Raw genomic sequence first — 13,286 nt, forward strand, 5'->3', positions numbered from 1 at the left:
AACAATTAAAACAGTGTGGTACTGGCATAAAGAACAGGCTAGTGGGACAAAGTAGAAATTTCAGAAAAAAACTCCCGGGTATATACAGTCAATTGATTTTTAATAAAGGTGCCATGGCAATTTGATCAAGAAAAAAATTCATTTTTAGGAAATAGTGGTGAAACAACTGGAGTATGTATGAATATGTATAAATCTGAACTCCTATCTCAGTCCACACAGGAAATTTAATTTGAGATGAACCTCAGACAGACCTAAATACAAAACTACCACCATAATGCATAGGAACAAAAAAGTAGAATATTTTCATGATTTGGGGGTAGGCAAAACTTTCTTAGGACCCAAAGGCTCTAACCATAAAGGAATCCCCAATAAATTATACTCTATCAAAATAAACATTTCTTTTTTTAAAATTTCTCTTCACCAAATGATACCATCAAGAAAATGAAGATACAAAATTTACAAAATAAATGATGTATATTCTTCAAAATTGTCATGGTCATAAAAGACAATACATAAATAAGACAGACAGACAGATAAGCAGACAGAGGGACTGTTCCAAATCAAAGAAGACTAAAGATTAATGACAGTCACCAAATGCAATGTGATCTTGGTTTGGATCCTTGAGTCTAGCAACTCTTTTTCTATAATGGATATCAAGAGAAAAATGATGAGTTTTGAACAAGATTTGTAGATTAGGTAATTGTTGCATGTCTCTGTTAATTTACTGCTTTTGATAATTGTACCGTGGTTAAGAGGGCATCTTTGTATTTAGAAAATCCTCATTGAAATATTAGAGATAAAGGAGCATCATTTCTGTCACTTAGTCTCAAATGGTTCAGAAAAAATTAGTGTGTTTGTGTGTGTTAGAGACAGTAAAAATGGTAAATGGTAAAATTGTTAACATTTATGGGTTCTGGATGAAGACTAAATGTAAATGCTTTGTACTATTTTTGTAACTTTTACATAAGTCAAAATATCTCATAAGTATTTAAAAGGAAATGTTCATAGGACATATATCTGACAAATGACTCACTTCTAAAGTATGTAACAATTTATCAAAATCAGTAATAAAAAGATATCCCAATTAACAAATGGGAAAGATTTGAACAGACACTTCACAGAAGAAGCTATATAGATGGCAAATACGCACATGGAAAGTATTGTGTCATTACTAATCAAATTATGAACAAGTTAGAAACGCAAAGTAAAACCAAATGAACTGTTGCTACACACCGACTAGAATGATTAGCATTAGAAATATTGGCAGCATTAAACTTGGGAGGATGTGGAACAATGCATACATGGACGGTGAGAATGTAAAATGATACCTCCACTCTGGAAAACTATATGGCACTTTCTTGTGAAGTTCAACATACACTTAGCTCATGCTCTCACATTTCTAGCCTTAAATGTTTTCTCAAGAAAAATTAAAACATAAGTCATCAAAATGGTTTTTACTCTAATGTTTATAGCAGCTTTATCTATAATGACCTCAAGCTGTTCTCCTTCAAAATAAATCTAGACTTGATGTTTTCTGATCACCTCCATTGTTACCCTTTTTATCATGTCTGGCCTGGGTTACTGCAATCACCTCCTAACTGATCCTGCTGCTTCCAACATTTCCCCATTACTAGCTTCCTTGTTAATCCTTACACAGCTAGGCACAGGGCCTTTGCACCTGTTCTTCCCTCTGGCAGTCATCCATGTGGTTCCTTCTCTCACTTCCTTCATATCTTGCTCATCTATCACTTTCTCAAGAAGGCATTTCCAGAATATCTTATTTAAAACTTCAGGACCCCTACTTCTTCCCACCCACATTCTCAATCTCAATTTCCTGCTTTATTTTTCTCCATCGCACTTTTCTCCATCTGACATACTACATATATTATTTATTTTCTATCACCCTCATAGTCTATCACTCCCATAAGCACCATGAGGACAGGGATTTTATCTTCCTTATTTTATTTTATTAAAAAGATTTTATTTATTAGAGAGAGAGAGGTAGTGAAAGAAAGCATGAGGGAGGGGTAGGAGAGGGGAGAAGCAGGCTCCTCATCAGAAGAAACTGATGTGGGCCTTGATCCCAGGACCCCAGGATCATGTGCTGAGCTGAAGGCAGATGTTTAACCAACTGACCCAGGTGCCCCTCCTTTGTTTATTACTATATTTTTCGGTGCATAGAATAAAGTCTGGCACAAGTAACAACTCACTAAATACTTGCTGAATATGTGAACCCTAGCTTTGAGTACCAAACTCCAGGAATGTACTATATCTATATCTATCATATAGATAATGAGGATAATATATGTCAAAATGGCTTGACCTAAATAATGTTCAAATTTTAATGCCATTCTGGAAGAAGGTCATTGTTTCCCCCTACATACTTACTTGTTTCTCATTCTGCAGATATTATCTTACATCTTTTCAATGCTGGACATTAAAATTCCCAGGAGGACAGAGACTAGGTCTAACTTATTTGATATGATGAAGTGGCCCTACGTAGGGGGGGGGTGTTTGAAAGCTGCTGATGACGGGAACATGGTTTGTTTTGACCTAATTCCTCTGGGAGTGATGAGATAGCACAACAAGAAGTTTCAGGCACTTAGAATTTCAAACCCTTGAGTGGAGACTTAGCTGATGAAGTAAGAGTTTCCAGGGAAAGTGACTCAGACCCTCTGGACTGACTTCACACCAGTTTATTATTCACAGGATCTGGATGACATTTAAATCATGCAAATGTATCCTGCTTATCTGTGAGTGGACACAGACACACATCTGCAGTGACACAGAGCAATGAATAATATATTTTAGAGGAGACAAGGGTATTTTACATTTCCATTTCACTCTTTGTGAAGTGTGGCTTTTGAATTTTTCTTCTCTATTGAATTCTGATTTCTTACAAATGGATATATAGAGGACTTAGCTCTTTTCTTTTGCCTCTCCCTCCCTCTTTCCTTCTTCCTTTTCTCCCTCTCTCAATCTTTATTCTTTCTTCTTTTTCTCTCTCCTTTTCATCTCTCTTCTCTGTTCCACCCACTCCCTACCCTGGCTTCTACCTTCCCTTTGGAGATGAGGGTATTGCCATCATTCTCTCTCTCCTTATGAGCTCACAGTCTGTATGTTGCATGGGCCCCAGAGTTACTATTAATGCTGTCTTGGGTTATGGAAGAAGAAGGGGGAGAGGGGTCATAGGAGAGAGACCTGGGAGGTTCTTTAGGGATCATTGGCTGCATTGCCATGAACTCAAGGTTATATGGCAAGTTTATTTTGCTCTTTACCAGTGACCACCTTTGGTGATCAGGTCCTATTTTTCAAACCAGATCTTCTGTCCCATATGTCCCTTGAGTTTCTCCAAGGTTATGATGGGAGACAGTGAGCCAATAGGTTTGTGTTGTGCTTCCAGCCTATTAAAAAGAAAGCACAGAATTTTGCAAAACCATCAAACTGACAGCTTTGCAATTTTTGGAGAACTAAGGCTTGGTTTTAGAAGATACTTTATAGCAATCCCACCAGGATGAAACCTGCTTGTTATTTAGAGAGAGATGCTGAGAAAACATGAACTCCAGTTAGTGACGATAGCACGTTCATAGCACTTACTCTGTGCCACACACTGTGCAAAGCACTTGTAAATTAATTCATTGAATTTCCACAATAACAAAGGGGGAAGCTGAAGCAAAGAGCAACACTCACCATTGTAGAGTTAGGCTGCCATCAGAGGTGGATTCTTAACCATGCATTTAAACTGTCTCCCTATGGTCTCTGTCATACCACGAAGCTGAGCCCCTAGGCCTTTTCAGGACTTAGGATCTCCCACCAGGCACCTAGACAGAGGGGTGTGAACTCTCAAGTCACAAAAATGGTTGTTGATATGTGCATGAAGCCCTCACTCTGTCCAAACCCATCTGCAGAATCAGAGGGAAGGTTAGTTAATAGCCTGGGTGAAGTAAGGTATGGTCACTTTGACCTTATCCTGAATAGTCAGCTTTCAGTTGGGCTAACTACTGAGGAATCAACAAATGAGCATCTCCCCAGTATGAATGATACCCTCTCTCATTGGTTGCCCCTAACCAGCAATCCACCATGAATGGTAGACCTCTTCCTTTTCAGTTTACATAATCACGCCTAATGGTGGGGGCACTGGCAAACATTGTTACCTAGCTAATCCTCCAAGAATGGGATCTCCTATTTTAATCCTGATTGTAGCATCTGTCCCACTCATAACTGTTACATTAGTCAGAGGATATTGGGTATACAATGCAAAATATTATCAAGTAGGGCCCAAAAAGCTGGTGACTACAGGTCCTGTGAAAGAACATGTGTGGCCAGGCCATACTACATGCCTCTTAGCCAGAGGCCAAATAGAAAGGACAGAGTAGGGTCTTCCAGAAAGATCTAGGTGATATACTTCCCATATCCCAGAGGGATTGCCTGGAGAGGCATCATCTGGTCCATGCTAGCCCCTGCTGTGGCCTAGATTGAGTTATTTCTCTGAAATACACTTGCCCTTATCAGGGAATTTTGAAGCCCAGGAGCAAGGTTACCTAAACCAAGGTCCAGCCATTCTACATGTATTGAGCACTTACACTATGTACTTGGTTCATCTTAGTACATTGAGAAAGAATTCCTACTCTTTGTGAATGGGTCAGCAGAGTCTCAAGCCAAAGCCATTCTACTTCCTGGAACAAAGGTTGATGAGCTTCTGAAGGACTGCATGAGGAACACCAGGAAGGGCACTAGCCTCCACACAGTCATCACTATCTTTTTTTTTTTTCAGTCATCACTATCTTGAGGGGAGAGTTATAGCATTGTGATTCCGAAGGAGGGCTTGGTGAGGGCTTCCATCAGCCCCTTGATGCCTGGGAAGAGGGAGCTAGATCAGAATGAGACTACCATGCATATCTGGAATGACAGAAAGGGGATTTCAGGATTGCAGTGGCATATAGGAAAGAAACAGTCATGGAGAGGGGTGGTGAGATACTAACTTTTCAGTGGAGGGACAATTCACTGCTGGGAGGGGTGGATGGGCTAATCCTCCACAGGCTGAGAGCCCTGGGAAAGTCTCCCAATGCCTGGAGGGAGATAGATAAAAGAAATTTGGTTTTGATGCCAAGCTCATGATTATCCCTTGCACCACATGGCTCTGGACTGCTCTGAGTGGTTTCCTCACAAAGCATGAGGGTGGAGGCATTTAGGAGACTCCCTGCCATCTCTCAGTGGGAGCGGGAGTGATGGTAGTAGCAAAGGCAGTGATAATGATTATAGAGGAGCTAACATTTATTGAGTTCTGTGTGCTGGCTCCTGTTCCAAGCCCTCTATCTATTTTATGCCCACAACAGCCCTATAAGGCAGGCATAGTTTTCACTCCAGGTGCCCAGAAGTCCTTCTGTAGGGACCACAAGCCTGATAGTCAAGAGGTAAACTGGCTCTGGGTCTTAGAAGCTCTTGAGCTCTCCTTGGCCCTGATGAGAGGGAGGGTGCTTAGGGCTCAGAACTGGGAGGTGAGGGGGATCCCTGGGTGGCTTAGCAGTTTAGTGCCTGCCTTTGGCCCAGGGTGTGATCCTGGAGTCCTGGGATCAAATCCTGCGTCGGGCTCCCAGCATGGAGCCTGCTTCTCCCTCCTCCTGTGTCTCTGCCTCTCTCTCTCTGTCTATCATGAATAAATAAATAAATAAATCTTAAAAAAAAAAAAAAAGAACTGGGAGGTGAGAAGCATAGTGGGGAGGAGCATTTCTCTTAGATCACCTACTTAGATGCTGGCTCCCCAGGTATAATTTGCTGAGATCCTGCTCAGGAGCTTGTTAAAAATACAGAATGCCAGGCTCCACCTAAGGCCCAGTAAGTCTGAATCTCTGGGAATAGGGCCAGGTCTTGTGCTTTTTCAATAAGGCAATTTATAGGCATATTAAAGTTGTAAGCTTCGACTGGAGGGTGTAACTCCTACCTTGGACCATTTCTACTCTGTTCTATAGGAAAGGATGGAATATTGGGAAGACTCACATATAACGAATAAAATTTTGGGTTCCCAGCAGAAGGCAAATCATTTATATTCAAATTTACTCTGGAAGCAGAGAAACACAAATGAAGGTTTCTGATAATGTAGACAGGATTGCTAGGTTGTACCTCCAAAAACTCCCAGAGAGAGGTTTGAAACCTTATGACACTCTCCAGCAGATAGGTTGTAACTCCAAATGAAGGCAGAGTTACTTAAAAGTGGAAAAGGCCACCTCAAGGAGCATGAGGCATCTCAGCCTTTGCTTTAAGCAAAGCTTTTGCAGTAACACGCTCTTGCAGGGTTCATAGAAGGCCTACTTGATGCAGACTCCTGATTAAAGACCACCACCTTGCCTGGATACCTTAAACTTTGATGGAGAGTGAGCAGAAACCCCAGAGGTCTCTCCACAGACGTCTAGAATAACTCAAACATGAAAACAGATAATTTATAGAGAAAGTAGACTAGATCATTGCCCAGGGAGCAGAGATGCAAGATGTGCTTTGAAAATTGAGCTGTTGGTGGACCTTGATGTTTTCTCCTTGATCTCAATCACAGCAAAATAGCAAATGAGACGTTTCTCTGCTGGGCATGAGGTATAGGTTAAATATATTAACAAAGAGAGGAAATGTGGAAAAGAAATGAGAGGAAGAACATTATTCACTTAACCTCACAGAGCAGTCCTAGAACTAAAAGTCCCTGGACCACTGTCCTCCAAATCCTTGCCCTCAGGAAAGTAAAAGAAGAGCTCTTAGTAAGACACAAGTCTTCCTTTGGAGGCTGGGGGTTGGAAATACAATGGAGCAAGTGTCTGAGGTTGGCCCTCTAGCCCCCAAGTATTTCTGGAACAGTGAATGCCTCTGCATAGCCCATTTTACAGAAGATGGTGAACCTAATGTCCCAGGAAGCCCATGTGAAAGCAGCACGTCCAGAATTTAGCAGAATATGTGGTATTTCTGCTCTAGTTCTTCTTTTTTTCTTATAGATTTTATTTGTTATTCATGAGAGACAGAGAGAGAGAGAGAGGCAGAGACTTAGAGGGAGAAGCAGGCTCCTTGCAGGGAGCCTGCTGTGGCACTTAATCTCTGGATGGGAATGACACCCTGAGCCGAGGGCAGATGCTCAACCCCTGAGCCATCTAGGCGTCCCTCTACCCTAGTTCTTATAGGTCCAAAAATCAAAGTACAACATCTTTCAGATGAGGTCAGCTGTCTCCTCTAGAGTCTCCTGAAGGATTGCCAGACAATATCCTTCCCACTCCTCACCTTCATGCTCTGCAGTCTGGCTAAAACTGCACACCTAGGGCAGGCTGTCAGGAAGAGCAAGCCGGAACTCTTTGGACACTGAACAAAGCTGTTGTCCACAGACAGAATTTCTTCTTCATCAGGAAAGCATCAGTTCTGTCCTTAAGATCCCTCAACTAATTGAATCAGACCCGCCAGGTTATCTATGATAATCCCCCTCATAGTCAACTGGTTATGGATTTTAATCATATCTACAAAATGCCTTCACAGCAACATCTAGACTCATGTTGGATTGAAAATTGGGGATTGTAGCATTACCAAGCTGACATACAAAAAAAAAGCCATCATGACTAATGATACTGAATAGTTTTCGTGCATTCACGGCTAATCACAGGCCTTCTTTTGTGAAATACACAATAAAATTTAATCTGTGAAAGAATATTGGGCTATCTGCCTTTTTATTATTGAGTTGTAAGAGTTACTTTGATATCTTAAATAGTCCTTTATTAGATTTATATGCTTTGCAAAGATTTTCTTCAAGTCTGTGGCTTGGTGTGATGGTTGATGTTCACTTTTTTCCACATGCAGATCCAGTATTTCCAGTATCAGGTTTTGAACATAATTCTCATTGAATTGCTTTGCCACTGTTGTTGAAAATCAATTGACCATATATATATATGTCAATCCATTTCTGGACTCTTTTCCATTCCATTGATCGATGTGGTGATTATCTCATCAATACCACTCTGGTTTATTTTAGCTTTAGAATAAACCACAAAATTAGGTAAATTAAGTCACCCAACTTTGTTTTTCTTTTTCAAGAACATTTTGGAAATTCTAGTTCCTTTACATTTCTACACGTATTTTAGAATCAGATTCATAGTTTTTATCAAAAAATCTGCTGGAATGATGTGTGGAATTACATTGACTTTATAAACAGATGTAAAGAGAACTGATATCTTAATAATTTTGATTTTTCCAATTTATAAACATGATATATCCACTTATTTTGGTCTTCCTTAATTTCTCTAAGGAGTGTTTTGGAATTTACAATGTAGAGGCTGTCATTTCTTTGGTTAAATTTATTACCAAATACTTTGTGGTCTTTGACACTATTTTAAATGTTTAAAACTTTCCATTTTCAATTGTTGCCGGTATACAGAATTATAATTGAGTTTTATAATATTGATCTTGTATTCTGTGACTTTGCTAAACTCACATATAAGTTCTAATGGTAGTGCTGAATATTCTTTGGAATTATCTAGGTAAATAATTGTGACTTAGGCGAACATTTTTAAAAATTTATTTTCTGATCTTGGTGGCTTTTATTTCTTTTTCTTGCTTATTACACTGACTAGGAACTTCAGTACAATGTTTAATAGATGTGGTAGTGGGTATCCTTGCCTTATTCCCAATCATAGGGTAAAGCATTTATGGCAACTGTAGATTTCCTTTTTTTCTGGTAGATGCCTGTAGGGAGTTTGAGGGACTCAGGGACTGATCAAGGAAAAAGATATTATCAGAAGAGGCAGTTATACACAACAAGCTTTATTGGGTGACATTTGAAAAGTGTTGAATGAGAGAGTCCCTCACATGAGACTTCTCAAAGGCTTAGAAAAAGAGGCCACTTCTAGAAGGCAGGCAGGAAACTGCAGGGGGAGAGGAAGATTGGAGAGAGGGCTTACATGTTTAGGTGATGCCATTCAGCAATAAGGCAGGTAGTCAGTCTCTGGATGAGAAACCTCCAAAGGGCAGCAGCTGCTTGGAGTCTAATAGCTACAAGGCCCAATATTATCAGTAGGCACAGCTTTCAGTGAGGTTTCATGAGTTATGCAAAGCAGGCAGTCTAAATAGCTAAAAATACTTGTTTGAACTATTTTAAAACTAATTGGATGTGCAAAAAATTTCAATTTGGCGCCAGCAGGCTGTTGCACAAATGGGTCTCAGTTAGCAGTAAAGAAATAATCCACCAAAGAGCCATCTTTGGCTCATTTACATACAAAGCCCTGTATTAATTTGAGGAAGTTCTCTTTTCTTATGTTCTTGAAAGTCTACATCATGAAGGGACCCTGAATTATGTCAGATCATTTTTTTTTCTGAACCCTAGTGAGATAATCCTTTATGTGGCAATAAATTGAATTACATGAATGGAGTATTATTGATTGTTAAGACAATCTTTCATTTTTGGGATGAATCTGACTTGGTCATGAGGTAGCATCTTTTTATGTATGGTTGGATTTGATTAACTTACATAGTATTTTGCTTTTATTGTTACCCTTGTTTTGATATTAGAGTTTTGCTAGGCTCATAAAAGTTGGGAAGTACTACTTCTTCCTCTATTTTCTGAAAGATTTTGTGTAAGATTGGTATTATTTTTTCTTTCACTCTTTGTGATAAAATTCTCCAGTGAAACCATCTAGGCCTGGAACTTCTTTTGTGGAAAGGGTTTAGATGCCCCATTAAATTTCTTTGATAGATAAGGTGATTCGGATTTTCTGCTTCATTTTATGTCAGTTTTAATTAATTTTCTTTTTCAAGGTCCATATCTTCTTAGTTTTTGAATTTTCAGGATAAAATTTGTTGCTAATATTCTCATAAAATTTGTTGCTAATTTTAATATTAAAATGTCTGTAGGATCTCTAGTGATAACCACTCTTTCTGTTAATTTATGTTCTCTTTTTTTCTTACTAATTAAAGGTTTATTGATTTTTTCAAAGAACTAACTTTTGGATTTGTCATTTTACCTAGTAATTTATTCTCTGTGCTATGGATTATTCAGGAATGTGTTTAATTTCCAAATATTTTGACATTTTAATAAATATCTTATTGCCATTGGTTTCTCACTTAATTTCATTGTACTCCAAGAACATACTCTGTATGATTTCAATTAAATTTAAATTTAATTAAGTTTAAATTTATTGAAACTTGTTTAATGGCCAAGGCATGTGGTATATTAATTAAAGTACCAAGCACACTGGAAAAGAAGTTATCCAGGATTTAAAGTATAAGTCAAGGTTAAAATAATGTATATTTTTACTTTTTTTTCTGACCTACTTAGGTGCTGAAAGAAAGAAGTTAAAATTCACAACTCTTTAAAATCTAGAAACCCTTAAAAAAGAAAAAAAAAAGAAAGAAAGAAACTCTTGCAACCATATAGACCCATTTACCACTCCACCAGTTAGTTGCCTTTTATGCCATAGTTGCCACATGTATACATCTATATATATCAAGAGAATTAAGAGGAAAAACAGTTTAAAAAATATTTCATAGATGCTGGTCATCTCATCCTTAAGATCTAATTTTCTATATTGTATATATTCCCTTCAGCCTGAAAATTTTTCTTTAGCATTTCTTGCAGTGCAAGTCTTCTGATAATAATTTTCCTTGGTTTACTTTTTATTTCCCTTGGTTTACTTTTTTATGTCTTTAGTTTGCCTTTATTTTTGAAGAATATTTTCATTTGATATAGAATTCTGGTTTGAGATGTTTTATTTTTCAACATTTTAATGATGTTGTTCCACTGCCTTCTAGATTCTACAGTTTCTGATGAGAAGTCAGTGATTTCTAATTATAGTTCCTTTTTACATGATGTGTCATTTTTTTTCCTGGAAGCTTTCAAGATTTTTTTTTAGTGTTTGGTTTTCAACACTCTAACTATGATTTTATTATTTATTTTGTCTGGAGTTCACTGAACTTGAATCTATAAATTTATGTCTTTCAAGAAATCTGGGATATTTTTTAGCCAATGTTTCTCCATTTTTTTCCATCCTCTCTCTCCTCTCATTTTAAAACTCCAGTTACAAAGTATATTAGATTTCTGGGCATTGCCCCCACCATTTCCTGAAATTCTGTTCATTAAAAAATTATTTTATCCTTTATTAGACTAATTATTTTATTTATTTTATTTTATTTTATTTTATTTTATTTTATTTTATTTTATTATTTATTCATGAGAGACACAGAGAGAGAGAGAGAGGCAGAGACACAGGCAAAGGGAGAAGCAGGCTCCATGCAGGGAGCCCGATGTGGGACTCGATCCCAGGTCTCCAGGATCAACTGCTGAGCCATCCAGGCATCCCTGTTAGACTAATTTCTATTGATTTATCCCAGATCCATGGACCCTTCCTTCTTTTCACAAGCCTATTTCATGGTGTTTTAAAACTTAAGATATTTTAATTTTTAGTTCTAGAATTTCCTGTTTGTCTGTTTGTTTCCTTGCTGGTATTTTCTGTCTTCATTGTTATAAGCATCTTTTCCTTACTTGAATGGACATTGTTATAATGGCTACTTTAAAGTCCTTGTCTGATAATTCAACATCTGGGTCATATCAGGTTTGTTTATTGCTTTTTCTCTTGAAATTGAATCACATTCTCATGATTAAAAGTTGAATAACTTAAAGTTTTATTCCAGAAGTCGTCCATATTAGGTTGCAGAGATTCTGGATTCTATAACAACACTCACAAGCCTTGGTATTTAAGCAGACATTAATTTTGTTAAACAGAAACCTCTGCCTCTTGGGTGGCAGTTCAAAGTTCTGTGTAATTATTTTAGCCTTTGATGGTGATCTTATAACCTGCCTATGCATGTGTGGTTAGGGAGGCAGTCAGAGATTTGGGCAGAGTTAAATACACAAAATTTGTGGCTCCCTGTTTCTGGCTCTTTCCTTTTTTGGTTCTTTCTGCACTTTCCAGAACTTAGAGTTTCTCCAAATTCTGTTTTCTGTTCTTTGATCAAGAAAGAATACATGTTTTCATTTAGAGAGTAAGTCTCCACATGTGGCACTGACCATATCCTGCCTCAGCCTGCTCTCAAGCTAAAATATGTTAATAATAGGAAATTCACCATATCAGAATCTGCTTGCCTAAATCACTCTCCAGAGTCTCTGGATAGTTATTATTTGTATTCTGTCCAGAATTTATAATTATCTGTCAGAGGGTGGTACTGTGTTAAGAGTTTATTCAAACATACTTAAGTGTATTCGTTTCACCTTTAGTCTGGAAGGTAGATCACCGAATATATAATTGTTACAGGTTTTTTGTTTTTTTCTTTCTTTCTGCACAGTTGCCATTCCTACATCTTCTAGTGTTAGTTGAGAAGTCATTTATGTTGTGAAATTATTTCCCTGAATGCAACACGCTGTTCTTCTCTGGCTGCTTTCAAGATTTTCTTGTTATCATCATCTTTATCAGTTAGACTATGGCATGACTTGATTTTATTTGTATTTATAATGCTTAGGATTACTTAGACTTATCAGATATATTCACATTTTCCACAACATTTTGGAAGTTTTCATTGTCTCCATGTTTGTTTTTTTTAAATTTTCTCTGACTCCTCCTCTTCTAGGATTCCAATTTTATGTATTTTGAAATGCTTGAAATAATCCTACAGGTCTCTGAGGTTTTTGTTTACTTTTTTTCAATCTTTTTTCTTCTTTTCTTTGGATAGTTTTTATTAACCCATATTCAAGTTCAATGATTCTTCTGCTCTTCTCACTCTGCTGTTCACAGTCCATTTAGCATATGTTTTCTTGTACTTTTCAGGTTTTGAGTTTTCCTTTTGCACTTTTAAAACCTTCATTTTTTGGGGATCCCTGGGTGGCGCAGCGGTTTGGCGCCTGCCTTTGGCCCAGGGTGTGATCCTGGAGACCGGGGATCGAATCCCACGTCGGGCTCCCAGAGCATGGAGCCTGCTTCTCCCTCTGCCTGTGTCTCTGCCTCTCTCTCTCTCTCTATCATAAATAAATAAAAATTAAAAAAAAATATTTAAAACCTTCATTTTTCTATTGAGATTCCCTATTAATTTCTTCATTAATACTATATTTTCCTTTAATTCTTTATATATACTTATAGTAGTTGCTTTGAAGTCTGCTAAACAGAACATATGGACTCAATCAAAATTTCTAATGATGGGGTCTTTGATCCATCAGAATGGAACACATTTTTCTATTTCTTGGTATGTCTACTAAGTTTTTGTTGTTGTTGTTCAAAACTGGATACTTTAGGGCATATGTTCTAGTGATGCTGGATTCTACTGCATTCTTCAAGTCTTTAAAA

General features: G+C 37.7%; 1 protein-coding gene across 6 annotated transcripts in view; it reads right to left on the minus strand.

Annotated features, from left to right (window-relative positions):
- The window catches only part of VWA3B (von Willebrand factor A domain containing 3B), a 256,215-nt gene that overhangs the window by 34,546 nt on the left and 208,383 nt on the right, over positions 1 to 13,286 (minus strand). For 3 of the 6 annotated variants that reach the window (XM_072768075.1, XM_072768074.1, XM_072768081.1), the window contains one exon: positions 3,769 to 3,821. The exons of 2 other annotated variants lie outside the window; for them this stretch is intronic. In XM_072768075.1, coding sequence (XP_072624176.1) covers positions 3,784 to 3,821 — 38 coding nt within the window. In that variant the 3' untranslated portion in view covers positions 3,769 to 3,783. Of the gene's footprint in view, positions 1 to 3,700; positions 3,822 to 13,286 lie in introns of those variants that run through there. One more of the 6 variants, XM_072768078.1, reaches the window with a different exon arrangement.

The sequence above is a fragment of the Canis lupus genome, chromosome 11 (assembly GCF_048164855.1).
Source record: "Canis lupus baileyi chromosome 11, mCanLup2.hap1, whole genome shotgun sequence".
Lineage (NCBI taxonomy): Eukaryota > Metazoa > Chordata > Mammalia > Carnivora > Canidae > Canis > Canis lupus.